The sequence below is a fragment of the Nothobranchius furzeri genome, chromosome 12, assembly GCF_043380555.1.
Source record: "Nothobranchius furzeri strain GRZ-AD chromosome 12, NfurGRZ-RIMD1, whole genome shotgun sequence".
NCBI classification, from domain to species: domain Eukaryota; kingdom Metazoa; phylum Chordata; class Actinopteri; order Cyprinodontiformes; family Nothobranchiidae; genus Nothobranchius; species Nothobranchius furzeri.
The window spans coordinates 16,095,186-16,110,033 of NC_091752.1; the positions used below are offsets into that span (position 1 = coordinate 16,095,186).

The 14,848-nt window shown below is 41.7% G+C and overlaps 1 protein-coding gene across 1 annotated transcript; it reads right to left on the reverse strand.

Moving 5' to 3' along the window:
• Positions 1-58: 58 nt before the first annotated feature.
• LOC129166788 (uncharacterized) lies at positions 59-9,188 on the reverse strand. Its single transcript, XM_070543112.1, has 7 exons — positions 5,738-9,188; positions 5,489-5,668; positions 5,227-5,399; positions 5,045-5,162; positions 441-588; positions 300-334; positions 59-244 (listed from the first exon to the last, which is right to left on the reverse strand). Exons 1-7 carry the CDS (start codon positions 9,041-9,043, stop codon positions 59-61), a joined length of 4,146 nt encoding a protein of 1,381 aa, XP_070399213.1. The 5' UTR covers positions 9,044-9,188.
• Between the last annotated feature and the right edge of the window lie 5,660 nt (positions 9,189-14,848).

The following is a 14,848-nucleotide window of genomic DNA, read 5'->3' on the forward strand; positions in this document are numbered from 1 at the left end:
TGTTACTGTTTTTTAGAAGCACACTGTAAAGTTTTAATGATATCAAGTTGAAGCGGTCTCAAACATTAACCTGGGGGGCGAGACTGGGAGCTAAGGGGTGCAACGACGTCTTCCTCAAACCGAGATCGTCGGTTTCTGGGTTCGAGCTCTGCAGCGCTCGGTGCATCTCCAAGTTCCTCTTCCACTGGAAACACAAGGCCGTGGCTTCTGCACCGTCTGAGTCTGGCTCCGGCTGCTTCAGACCCTGGAGTCGTTTACAATACATGAAAAGTTTTACGAGCCAACTCAAAAAGCATCACGGTGGCTGTGGTTGCAGCCGTGTTGAAGAGCAAACCTTTAAACATTTTATATCAGCTGAATTTTCTGCAAATATGAAAATATTGCAAGGAAGACAAAGCAACATGGCAAATGCTAGTGGAAAAGTCATTTTTTTAAGTTACTGGTCAGGAACAGGGGTGTCCACTCCCGGCCCCTGAGGACCGCCGGTATCCAGCAGGTTTTGTGGTTTCTCTGCTCTAACACATTTGACTCAGTGGTTGAATCACCTGTGCAGCAGTTCATCAGGCTCTGCAGACGTCTACTAATCACCTGCTGATTGAAATCAGGTGTGTTGATGCAGGGTTAAAACCCAAACCTGCTGGATACCGGCCCTCCGGGACCAGGATTGGGCACCCATGTCTAAACCCAGGTGCTTCTACAAACTCAGAGGTTTTCCATTCCATTGACAGTTATTTATTAATGGAGAGGTGATTGTATGTTCTCCAGTGGCAAAACACTAAAACTACACTCTAGTTCTGCTAAACCATTTAGAAGAGGGCGACGGGGATTTGGCGCCCTCAAGTGGCGACAAGCTGGAACTGTTCAATTGAACCCTCAGAATATTTTAGCCTCCTCATCTCAGTAACAGACAGTGTTGGGCAAGTTACTTCAAAACTGTAATGCATTATTTATTACTTATTACCCTCACTTTAAAGTAATTCATTACATTACAGTATTACAGATTTTAAAATGTAAGGCATTACACTACTTTTGCATTACTTTAAGTTACTTTCACCAAAACAACTTCAATATGAATCTGGTAATGTGACGCTCAGTGAGCTCATGACATATACCGTAAATCCTCTAATACAAGCTGGTAATCAATTAAAGGCCGGGTCTCCAATTTTGGCCGGTGTCGGAGTCAGCAGAGGTAAATAATGGAGTCAGCAGAGGTAAATAATGGTGTGGCCGGTAACGAGCAAGTACGAGCGTCCCAGCAGCAGGGTTATAGTCCCCAAATCAACAAGCAGGAGGCAGTAGGGGTTCACGCAGACCTTTATTAGGCTTTTTCTTCAACGCTTTGAACCGCTACAGACACGATCCTCTATCACGCTCCTACCACACAGAGTCACGGTGTCAGTTAACCATGCTAATTCAACCCACTCCACAGAACACACATCACCTTCCCTGTGGCTTACATAACACTCACACAACACGCAAATCAGCACATAGGAACTAGCAGAACGATAGGAAACACATATAACACATTACCCAGAATGCACCTGGCTTACAACCCCAGCCAGGTCATTACACTATCAAGTTCAAAGAGAACGTGCTGATTATGCTGCAGAACACTCTGGAGAGCAGCAGTAGGGGGTGTATGAACTACAATAATCCCTCGTTTATCGCGGTAGATGCGTTCCAGACCTGGCCGCGATAGGTGAAAATCCGCGAAGTAGGGACTCCCAGCATGCCCCTCGCGGGGATTCCCTCCACGTCGCACCTACGTCACAAACCGCGGCTATAAACGGAAGTCGCCTTTCCAGCTCACCACTCAGTCATCGTTTCTTCAGATTCATGATCAGAGTTTCCAACCTACCGATCAATCCAACGAACTATCAGCTCATAGTAAGTTATCTTACTTACTTCTGGAAAGCCCGGCATTTCCGTGTCACTTCGTTGACGCTCGAACGCTCGGGGGTTTCCTAGAGCAGCCGGCGTTTCACCGACGCTATCACTTCCGCGTCTGTGAAACCACGCTCCCTATTGAATTATCGTATGATCACATTCTCTGTGATCAGCAACGCGCTGTGCCAGACCGTAGGTACTGACACGCGATCGTTCATGTCGGTTCATTTCCTTTAATGTTTTCTGTCTTTTATTTGCGCCTGATGTGTATCGCTGCTGTGGAGCGGGGCGCTTCACCTTGTCCTCCGACGCACTGATCACTGATACGGCCGCCAAACAGCAAGCGCTCCGCTGTTTTTGCGGTCGGTAGATCTTTTAGAACTGCAGTTCAAAGGTAACTCATAAGGTGAATATATATGAACCCAGGCAGCAGTTTTTCTTTAGGATTGAGAGGAGATGCAGGAAGATAATAAACAGACAGGACAGAAAAATAGTCAAATAAAAACAAGTTAGTTTTTGTACCTGCTGTTGCAACAAACAGACACCATTGAAGGTAATCAGAAGTGAGGAACAGAAAATGAAATAATTATTTTAATGTTTAGAGCAGCAGGAACTCCGAGAGGCTGCAGGCGCATCAGTGAGTTTGCAGCCGCTGCGCAGGGGGAGGGGGGAGAGAGGGCTAAAGCAGGAACTACCGTTGTTAAAAGAAATGTGTTTAACTTTGAAAATGTGGGCGCAATTTTAATTGTCAAAAACTCCAGCGAACCATTAGTTCATTTTGCTCACATAGAAATAGAGGCCTGCCTCTAATACTGGCCCTCCTTCCAATAAAGGCCTGGAGCTTGATGAGCTCGAGTCAAATACAGGCCCGGGCCTGTATTAGAGGATTTACGGTATGTGGAAAGTGATGTGCTCGGAGCTAGGGTTGCTGTTAAAAACAGTCAGATATAATAACAGTGCTTTAAAATGATTGTTTATTAAATAAAAGCAACAACAATCTGTACTTTCAGCATGCTGCCATCTTATAGGGCCATCTGAGCATGGAGTGAGGTGGTGGGGGCTCCAAGCCTATTTTTGCCTTGGTGCCCAAATGCCTTGATACGGCCCTGGATGTGGGACTGACTTCTGGGGTGATCTGATTCTATCACATGTATAAATATTATTGCTTTTCACTGGTAAAAATGTGTATTGGGGATAAATCTACCTACTTTTTTTCGTTTCAAGAACTTTGTTTTGTTTCCCTGATTTTATGTGAATAATTTTCTGCCCTTTCTCCCTCTAACCTTCCTGCATGCTGCATGTTTTCTCCGTCTTCCTGAAAAACTGTTTCCTAGATTTCCTACTTTCTAACTAATCAGCCAAAGGGATCTACCGAACGCAAAAAAATAATAAAAAAACTGCTTAACCCTCTGATGCATGAAATATGAGATCTTCAACCATGATTTTTAAACATTTTTTTCATTCATTTTTAGGTGTGAATGAAACAAATTTCAACAAATAGTTTTTAAATCATTTTGTTAATTTACAAATAATTTATTACATGTCCATCTCTGTGGACAGCGTGTAATCTGAACATGAAATATGTTGGCTTGACTTACTGAAGTCCAAATGGAGGGACTCACATGCATTAAAGTTTTCAACAGCTGCGCTTAATAGCAAAAATAAAGAAATAACAATTTTGAGTACCTGTGACCATTATGCATCAAAGGGTTAATTTGCGCTGCGCTCCAGCAGCAATGAGTTGAAATCACCGGCGCACAGATTATGAACTCAGCTGAAAAGTACATGAAGTACCAGAGAATATGGGCTGATATGAACGATCACAGGTGAATTACTTGGTTTTGGTGGAGCGATTTTGTAAATATAACAGCGGCCACGCGCAGGACGCAGCTGGAGTATTTGAGCCATTACCGCTGCGTCCTCTCTGCTCATAGAATGCCCGCAAAGCTGAGTCCATAAATGACGTCATATATGCGGATACTGGATCTTTTTTCAGGCTGAAATTTTTAGGAAACCCACATCTTGATTCTGGGTTTAAAAATGCATTGTAATTACCGCGTTACTGACAGTTGTACCGAGTAAATATTACCATTTTTTTCCCCCTGTAATGCCTTACATTACCATATTACAGCAAAAAGCAATGCATTACAGTAATTAATTACTTTTGTACGGCGTTACTCCCAACACTGGTAACAGAAAAATAAAATCTCCATGTTTGTTGTACTTTTGGGAGTATTAATAACCCTTGAGCTCTAGGCTTTTTTTCTTTGGGCCCTAACTCCTCCCAGTTGGGGGCCTTTAAAGTTTCATGTCCCAAACATCAATAATTGTTTGCATTCCCCGAGCACAGCTACAGCTACAATCGAAACAGTTCAGATTGTAAACAAAGCGATTTTTAAATTTTAATACATAAAGATAAAATAATACTTGAACTTTATTTTAGAAGAGCAGCCCTGTGTGAAAGAGCTGACAGGATGGAGGTTGTGAGTTCAAATTCCATTTAGGAAATTTAGTCAATTGTTTTATTTACTCCAGGGGTCCTCAACTAAATTGGTTCAAGGGTTTTTTTTTCCAGCAGACAGCAGTGAAGGTCAAAAGCTCTTCTAAAATAAAGTTCAAATATCATTGTTTCTTAATTTAGTACAATTTAAAATGGCTTTCCCCCCATCTGAACAGTTTGATTGTAGTTTTAGTTGTGTTTGGGGAATGTAAACAGATATCTGGGACATGAAACTGTAAAGGCCCCCAATTGCAAGGCGTTAGGGTAAACAGGTTAAGGAGGAGGGAACTACTCTTAGTCACTTCTTGTATATTTTTTCAATAAAAGGCTTAAATAATCCAGAGATTAAAGGAAAAAAATCTGCACATTGTCCCTTTAACGACAAAATATTTTTGTACGATGGCCAGAAAACACAAAATGTACCTGGCTTTAGGCCTGTAACTTCTGAAAATCCAACAGTGAACAGATGGGCATTTTTGTTTACATTTAGAGTGCTAATAGAAGTAGTATAATCCACTTTGCAGCACAAAAGGAAGGAAAAGGTGAGTTTTGCATATGTCCTATTTAAATTAAATTACTGAAGAAGTTTCAGGCACCACCATTTAGATCTGTAAATACTCCAGATCTACTCCGTGTGGTTTTTGGTTTTATATTTACTGTGATGCACGCTGTTTCTGCAGCATGAACCCCACGCAGGACCGTTTGAAGAAGATTTTGCGAGTTCTTCACCAGGATCTCGTCAGATGATTTGCACCCAGGAGTTACAGCATTGACACTGTGAACACAAAGCAGAAGTGAATCAGCGACCCTCTACCTTGTGCGATTTAAAGCACCCTGACCTGGAGACGATGCTGAGCTGATTAGTGATGGTTAGGATCTGTTCAATGATGACCGACAGCTCAACCGTGCACTGTTTATCCAGGCTGTGGTTGGCAATGACTCTGATGAAGTGGGTGACCGACTGACAGTTAGAGATGACATCTTTGGCTGCCATGACAAAAGCTTCTTTGTTCTGATAAAAGAAAAAAAAAAGAGAAAACGAATGAGCATGCTTCCTGACATGGAGATGAAAGCAGCAAAGTGACCTCTTGTGGTCAATACCAGTATCGGGCCTTTCTTCTTTAAGTACTGTGTCATGTGACATATGGTATCAGCCATTTTCCTTGTGTCTTGAACTATTCGGTTGTCTGTGGGATCCCAGCTGTTGCTCTTTTGCTTTAGATACAGGGAAGTGTAGGTCAGTGAGGAGGGTTCTTTGTACACACCAGATGGAACTCCATCCTGCAGGGACAAGTCAGTCAGTCAGTCACTGAAATGAACTTTCGGTGTTTTGTCAGCAGAGGTACTTACATCTGAATCCACATGCTTGGGTTCTTGTTTTGCCTCAGCTGCCATGTCCACTTTAGTTTCTGCAGCATCTATGGTTTCTATGTCTTTCTGCAGAGAAGCCATCTCAGGAAATTCACCTTCTTTGGCTTTAGATGGCATCACAGTAGATAAATGATCAGAATCTCTAGACCCACTGCCCTGCAAACCAGCCTTAATGCTCTCTTTTGCCTCCTGGTGAATCCCATCTTGCTTCATGATCTCATCCACCACGTAGTGAGCTTTTGCTGACCAGCACTGAATCAGGACATCCAAACTGAGAGTGTCACAAACGTAGCGAGTCTCTACAACGAGCCTTGCCCTGGAGATTATATCTGAAATCTGAAAGGTCAGGTGCTCGTTAATGGACCGTAAGTTAGAGCGAGCGCGTGGGTCACGGACGAAGTCCAAGCAGTCGTTCACTCTTCTGGATGCAGCTTTGATGTTTTCAACAAGTGTTTCGGCCACGTTTTCAAATTTCTGCGCTGCATCTTCTGCATCGGGGTCTCGGAAATGTTCAGCTGCAAAATAAGCAACACCGACGACGTTTTCAAGTGCAGCATCATACTCCTTGTTTTCTTTGGATAACTGACCAGACAGCGCTCTAATCTTGATCAACAACTGTCGCTGAAGGAACTCGGATTTTGCAAGTTGCATCACTTTTGGCATTGCATCGACTTCTTCAACAGCTTTAATATACGCATCAGTCAGTGTTCGTAGCTCATCCTGTTCATTGGCCAGTTGGGTGGACTTGTAGGCACTTTTACAGATTAGGCTGGTGAGCCTTGCAGCCTCTTGGATTCTAAGAGAGTTCTCAGACAATGCCGATATCTGTTTCTGGAGATTCAACCGGGGTGCTGCTGTTGATGTACCCAAAATCTTATCCAGTAACTTTAATAAAACCTGAATGGAGAGACCCCAGAGAACACAAAGGCCTTCCATTCGATCCTTTGGTCGTTCCAGTGAGGTGGCAAACTCTATGAGATGCCTCGTATTGTTCTGGGCTTTGTTCAGCTTGCTGTGCAAGACTCTGAAGGTTTCGTGACCATCACCTTGCAAATCTAAAGGAGACGACGTTAAGACCTGGACCACATGAGCACATAAAGTCATCACTTCATTCAGATTTTGTGAAACACTGGCTTGTTGACTTCTTTGCAGTTCAGCGAAAACAGCGTGATACCAGTTTCCAGCTGCTGGCTGTAAAACCCTTTGAATGTGGCCGACAAGGTCAGAAAACTGTGCGCAGTGCTTGTAGATGCTTTCAGTGCCCCTTGCTGAGCCCATGGCTGTTTCTTGTGCTGTCCGGACGAGCAGCGGGGTCAGCGACACCAGCTCTGCTCTGAAACTTTCCAGTGTCTGGCAATCCACAGCATCAACAATGGCTGAGCCTTCTTTGGAAGCTTGGGCGTAACAGTTTGACAGTTCAAGAACTCCGGTACAGGCCCGGTTGAGCGCAGACACATCTTTCCCTTTAGTCACAGTCACAACTTCATATAAGAGGGGTAAAAGGTCAAAATCAACAGGCAGGTGGATCGCTTCAGGCTCATCTGGGACAGCTGGCGTCTTTAAATCATTGCTGTCATGTTTATGAGTGCATTCTGCATCTGTGGTTTCTATATCTGAGCACGTTTCCTCATTTATTGTCTGCATGTTCGTCTTCATTACTTCAAAAGCTGGAAACTTTGACTCGTTTGTCACACGATCCAGACTTCTCCCAATGTTCTCTTTGAGTACAGAGGGTGGCAGTGAGATTCCAGGTGTTCTTACCCCCTCTCGCAGCGGGCTCAGGAGATGTGGGTGCTGGTGGCCATCCAGTCCCTCTCTGAGGACTTTAAAGTGATGAATAACGGTGGAGACGTTGTCAGTAAAGGTAGAATACATCCCGACGTTTAGGGTGGTGCCATGAAGCATGTCTCGGACCGAGTCAGCCACCTTGCTTTTGGACGACTGGGCCTGTTTCAGCAGAACCAGCAGGCCGTTCCTGTAGATTGGGTTATCGCTGCTTTCCAGGTGCCTCCTCACTGCGTGAATCACCAGCGTCATGTGGCAAATTAAGTTTTTAGCATTTTCATCAAACAGCTCATAGCTCTGCTCTCTGTATGCTTCATCGCACCCACAACGGTCGCTGAGCATCTCATCAGTAGCAAGTTTGGTGAACTCCTTTACATCCATGACATCGCTGAGAGCCTCCTGCAGCTGATGAGTCTCCTCTTCCCATTTCTGACACAAATCATGAAGCTTCTGAACGGTTTGCATCGAATTATCTTCTAGTTCCAGGGACAGGGGCGTGATTTGAGTCTTTAGTCTTCTAAGGCACACCTGTGAGTTCTGCACATTCTCCAAACTCTTTGCATCTACGGCAACCGCTGAAATAAAGCTTGCCACTTGGATGATTCTATCGGTGGATGAAATGAAATCTTCAACTACCGGCTGGATGAAGGTCAGATCCGCGACTGCAGCCGAATCTGCAGCTAGAACCCCTTTGGTCATGCTTGAAAGCTCATTGGCCGTAGAAGAAGCTGTGAGAAATGTGTCCAGCACTTGATAAAGAAGTGCCGTTAGCAACTCGTCGTCAAGCATTTGGATTTGTCGCGCCAGTAGAGTGCAAGTTTCCTCAAAGTTTTCAGGTTTCTCAAAGAACTTTAAGATTGATTTTAGGTCGGACCAGAGCTGCAGGATGTGACGGCAGTGACTCACAATTCTCTGTTGAGACTGTCTTCTTGAAGAGTTTGCAACTGCCATGCAGTGGAACACGATGTCCCTTATCATGCTGTCAAAGCTGCTGTCCTGAATCGATGAGATGGAGTAACAGCCAAGGAGCTGCAGGAGATTGTTGTGCTTCTCAGTGTAATACCCATAAGGTCCCAGTGGTCCACTGATGCTCTCACACCTGAGGGTTGCAACAGCGTCTCTTATGGTGCTTTGCACCTTGTCTAGGATGTACCGCTTGGCCGCTTGAGCTTGCTCACATGTAGGGTGTTTGATGGTCGTGCACATGGCAGTGTGCAGCATGGAGATGCACTTCCTCAGGGTTTCTAGAGAGTCCAGAAGCTGCTTTGTCTGTCTGGGATCCTGTAACGATTTTGCTCGGTCCACTGTGAGTTCATCAAAGAGAAGCAGAGCTTCAGAAAACACCTGGAAGGACATGTAAAGAGTCTCGATTTCTGAGGAGGAGCCAAGCTCAGAGAGGCACTCTGAGACCCGATCTGCTGCAGCAATGACTCTTCTTACGACAGCATTGTCATTCACCAAAAGAATCTGCGACAAACACAGACAAGAAATGCAGTACATGTATTTAGACTGGTGTTGTTTATGCTTCTGTGTTTTAGTAGAATTCAGACCCACAAAATAGACATAGTTAAGACACGGGACCCTCAGTATCTCTGATTTATACAAACATGCTCTGAAAGCTAAATCATTCAAGAAATCTTCTTAGCTGATGTTCACTTAGTTGGGGTTTTGAAACATTTATGCTTGAATTCTAGTCCCAGCAGTTGTTTTTAAATTTTATTTTGATTTCTGGACATCATCTCAAGACCTCCTGTGGTGACCCACTGTGGGGAACCAATAGTCTGGCGGTTAGACATTAGCCTAAACAACATTATGCTAATGAAAACTTGACTGTTATGAGTCCACTGACTAGCTTGTGTCTGTTCTCAGAAAATTACAATAAATTGAATTATTTGCAAAAACACTGAAGGTTTGGACCAAATTTCATGTGGTTTAAGTTTGAAATCTAAACCAGCTACCGTCTCCAGAGTTTTATTACCGTTCGTGGAAACCTCTGCTCTGGCTAACTAAAAAGCAGAAGCAGCTGTTCAAACTCCTCTAACATTCCATCACCCTAACTTTGTTTGATGACAGAATCATAGAAGGATGTTAAATGTTTTCTTTTTACATTGTCTGACACCTTTTTGCACCTAATGTATGGACAGAAAAGCAACATTTAAAGGGTACATATTGTGTATTATTTTTCTTAAGTTATCTTAGTTCTATGGTCTACTCAAAACATGTTTAAGAAGTACTTTGTATAAAATTCCTCTTCAAAAATTATTCTGGACATTTTCAGTACTTTACAGAATGAGCCATTTCAAGGCTCTGTCACTTTAAGAAAATAAGCTGTAGCTGGTCACTCCCACTCCATCCCCTGCTAAGGCTGCTGTAAGCTGGGAAACTGTGATATCTGGGAGGGGCGTGGAGTGGCGCCGCTGCTCCTCTACCAGCAGTTCTCTCATGCACGAGAGGTGGTTCTATTCTACTTTCCCTGACATCACAAATGGTGACTTTTTAAAATGGCTTGTTTTAGGCACATAACTCCTAAAATCAAACACAGACAGAAGATGAATGGATTTTTTCCCACATTTGGAGGGTTTATAGAGAGAGTAGAGACCCACAAGGCAGCACAAAAAGGTGCAAAAGTTCAACGTTACTTTGACAACTCCCAAGAAGACGTTCTGTGTGGCAGTGATGAGCTCTTCTCTGTGCTTGGGCAAACCGGGCTGGATGCTGAGTTTCTGTGCAGCCAGCAGAACGTGCTGTCCAGACACATTAAACGACTCAAGCAGGGACGACATCTCCATGTGCAAAACCTCATCCTCCGTCTCACTGACATTCCTGGAAGTAAAACAGTCAAGGCTGATAATAAATGCCACAGAGGTCACGTGAATTCACATGAAGTTACACACCTGGAGACCACAGCTGCCATGTTCTCAGTAGCTTTAGCCACAGCCTGAGCTGCCACCTCTAGTTGACCAAACTGTTCTGGTTCCTCTGCATGATCACACAGCAGCACCAAGTAACACAAATGACTTGCGATGGGCGCCACCACTTTCTCCACTGCTGCAGTCCTGATCAACCCATGTTCAAGAAACGAGGACATGATGGCCCTTCACTCAGATCAAAAGTGAGTGAGCAGTCCAAGATACTGCTGTGGTCAACACTATCACTGATTTAATAATTCATTCAGCTTCACAAAGCAGCTGGTGCTTGATTTCAGGGTTTCATGGCAACTACTGTCACCTGATCTGTTGACATGAAAAGCTGCCATGTACAAAATGAGTAACATTTCCTCTCAGATCTGCAGAAAAAAAGCCCCCTCAAGCAGAATATCCTGTCAATTTGTCCTCCTGCATTTAAAAGTCTGTTTTAAGTGAGCATGAAGAATATACAGTTCAGGTTTTTATGAAAAGTTTATGAGCAATATACATCTATTGAGGAAAGCTCTTAGAACGACCTCAGTGTGAAGAAACAGAGACTAGCTCTGACTTAATTGACAAGCTAACAGCTAGCCACAGCTGTAAAATTGTCACAAAGGTTCACGCATAAAGTTTCCATAACAGGTTTTTCTGCAGTTGAAATGAACAAAACTAGTTCAGAATTAACTCTCCTAGTTGAAAATTCACCATATTTTTGCCTGAATAAAGTTTAATTTTACCTTTTATGATTGCCAATTTACATAGATATAACATGTCAGTAATAAAGAAACACGGTTAAGTCATTTGCTGCCAGCTGTTTACTGATCGGTAAAGCCCTTTGCTGCCAGCATTTCTCACCATTTTTACTGTGTTTTTAAAAGTCACAGAACGTTGCACGCTAGGATGATGTTGATGCCAAAACAACCAAAACAACCAAAACAAAGCGGAGACTCACCTCTTACATCAGGAAGAATCCGCGCGTTTTGAGCGTTATCCGTTCTTTCATAATCCGTTGTTGAATTGTGATCGGCAGAAGCTTTTCCGGTTCGCGCTTCACTTTTTTATTTACAACTGCGGCCCAAAACGATCTCCTAACACATGGATTTTCTGCTTCCTGGTCACGTGACGTGTGACGTATGCAGATGAATATCAGCTTTAGAGCTGAGATGTTTGTTCTCACGGTGCGGGGGCTCGTTCCGACACCCCCACAGTAAAAAAAAATGCAAATGACGGCTTTAGTCGTCATTGGCAGTGAATGGGAATATTAGCTTGTTCGCATGGCATCATGTAATATCTAGCAAAAGCATTAGGTAACACTTTACAATAAGGGTTCCTTTATTAACGTTATTTAGTGGATTATTAAGCATTATTGAACAAAGGGTTCCTTTATTAATGTTAGCATTATTGTTAAATATTAAATATTGTTAATAATGGGACACTTGTTGTATAGTGTTACCAACAAGTAAATTAATAAAGTTCCAGTATACACTATACTATACTATGCTGTTCTGTACTATACTATACTAAACTGTACCATACAATACTATACTGCACTAAATTATACTGCACTATTCTATACTAAACTAATGCATTTTACTATACTGTACTGTGCTAAACTATACTATACTGTACTAAACTATACTGTACTATACTGCACTAAACTGTACTGTACTATACTGTGCTATACTATACTATACTGTACTAACTAAACTATACTGTACTATACTAAACTGTTCTGTACTATACTATACTGCACTATTCTATACTAAACTGTACTGTACTATACTGTACTGTGCTAAATACTAAACTGTACTGTACTTGACTATACTGTACTATACCACACTATACTATACTATGTTGTACTGTACTATACTACACTAAACTGTACCATACAATACTATACTGCACTAACTGTACTATTCTACACTAAACTAATGCATTGTACTGTACTGTACTGTGCTAAACTATACTGTACTATACTATACTGTACTGTACTATACTATACTGCACTAAACTGTACTGTACTGTGCTATACTGTACTATACTGTACTAACTAAACTATACTGTACTATACTAAACTGTTCTGTACTATACTATACTGCACTATCTTATACTAAACTGTACTGTACTGTACTATACTGTACTGTGCTAAATACTAAACTGTACTTTACTTGACTATACTTTACTATACCACACTATACTATACTATGCTGTACTGTACTGTGCTAAACTATACTATACTATAATAATATATTTATGAGTGGTTTCATTGTTTTTGACAGAATTCAATTCAAGTTTATTTATATAGCGCCAAATCACGACAAGAGTCGTCTCAAGGCACTTCACATAATAAACATTTCAATTCAGGTCAGTTCATTAAGCCAATCAGAAAAAAATTTTCCTATATAAGGAACCCAGCAAATTGCTTCAAGTCACTGACTAGTGTCAGTGACTATACAGCAATCCTCATACTAAGCAAGCATATAGCGACAGTGGAGAGGAAAACTCCCTTTCAACAGGAAGAAACCTCCAGAGGATCCTGGCTCAGTATAAGCAGCCATCCTCCACGACTCACTGGGGATCGAGAAGACAGAGCAGGCACACACACACACACACACACACACACACACACACACACACACACACACACACACACACACACACACACACATACACACACCAAGCAATGTGGCCATGGTTACAATGTGATTGCTTAGTAAATATTCTATTTGGTGAGAGATAAACTTTATTGTATTTATCCTAGTGAATCTATTGTTAAACGGGTAAACTAGCGGTAGCACATTCAACGTCAAGGAAACAAAAAGTTATTATCAGGAGAGGGAGAATGAAGATGGTCTCAAATAAACAAAACAATTTTAAGAAGTTTTGTGAATATCCAATAATTGTAAAAACTACAAAAAAACATAATTAAAACTTTGAAATTGAAAATAAAGAAATAATTTAACAAAGTTGGCCGCTGTAGTAATTTGTGTACTATTTTTGGCCATTTTCTACTTTCCCTACCAGCATTTCTACCAGCAGGGGGCACCATATCCTATCAAAACACTGGCTCTAAACCAGGCAACAAACACATCAGACATGGTCAAATAAACAAACGAGCAAACACAGTTCAGATATTTCACTCTGAAATTTATCAGCAGATAAATACACAGCTCAAACATGATTTTAAACATCAAACATTCATCACACTATAATGAAAAAGATACTCACTGACAGTAGTATACTCAGAACAAAAATAACGACATAACGGTGGAAACAGACAGAAACATCACAGTTACACATTAAAAAAGTCAAGTGTTGGTTTGTTGCATATATTTAGTAAAGCGTCTTTAAAAATGGTGCAGAAGGTGGAAATGCGTTTATGAATGTGATCTATACAGAAACTCTAGGATTGCACTTTTTGCTCTGACCGGTGTTCTTCTATTTTATTACAACTTCCTCTTCACCCAACAGTCACTCATAGGGCGTATCTGCTATTTTCCAACCTATTTATTTGCTAAAATATCAAGTCCAAACATTCTTGCTGTTCTAGCCTAATTAGCTCATCACTTTGCAGAATGATGATGATGATGATGATGATGATGATGCATCTTTTTGGAGACTCCACTTTGTCTCTGAGTGACTTATTCCCATGTTTCTGTGCAGTGATTGAATGCAGCAAATTAAATTCCCACGTTTTTAGCGTATTACTCACACCCCAAGGTAGACTCTCCATGCTGACTTTCATCTGCCTACAGAGATCACTCTAAAGCCGACTGTCTAATAATAAAGTGTTTGAGGGAGGTCTGGAAGGGTTTGGAAGCTTTTAGATTAAAGGTAGAGAAATTTGAATTACTGCAAAAAGTAAAATATTACATTTTTATGTATGGATGATCAATGTATAAATGGTGGACCTTTTAACGGCAGTTTGAAGGTAAAACTAGCATTTTTAACATGAATAAAGTGAAAACGTGGCAAATAAAAGATTACTAATATCAATGCATTGTGTAAAAAGACATTTTAAAGGTAATTTTCAGAACAGAAATAATATTTGCTATCTCTCAAAGGAACAGATGATCAGGTGAACTAAAAATTCAGGAAAACACCCAGAAATGATACAATCTTCCATTCCCAGAGTGGGGTGATCTTTGGCGAGGCATTTACTTTTATCAAACATCAGTGCTTCAAGAAAACATCCTGCAGATGTTTTTAATGGCATTCAAAACCCTAAAGCTCAGTTTTATAATATGGCTTAAAGTGTATGTATAAAAAAATAGATTTACTATATAACACGGCCCTGAGGGGTTTGTTGTCCACCAGTACTCATGCTGTCTCCATGTCCTCCCTCTGGACATGGCTCTGCATCAACAGCTCCACTCCATTGGCTTAGAAGGTGACTGAT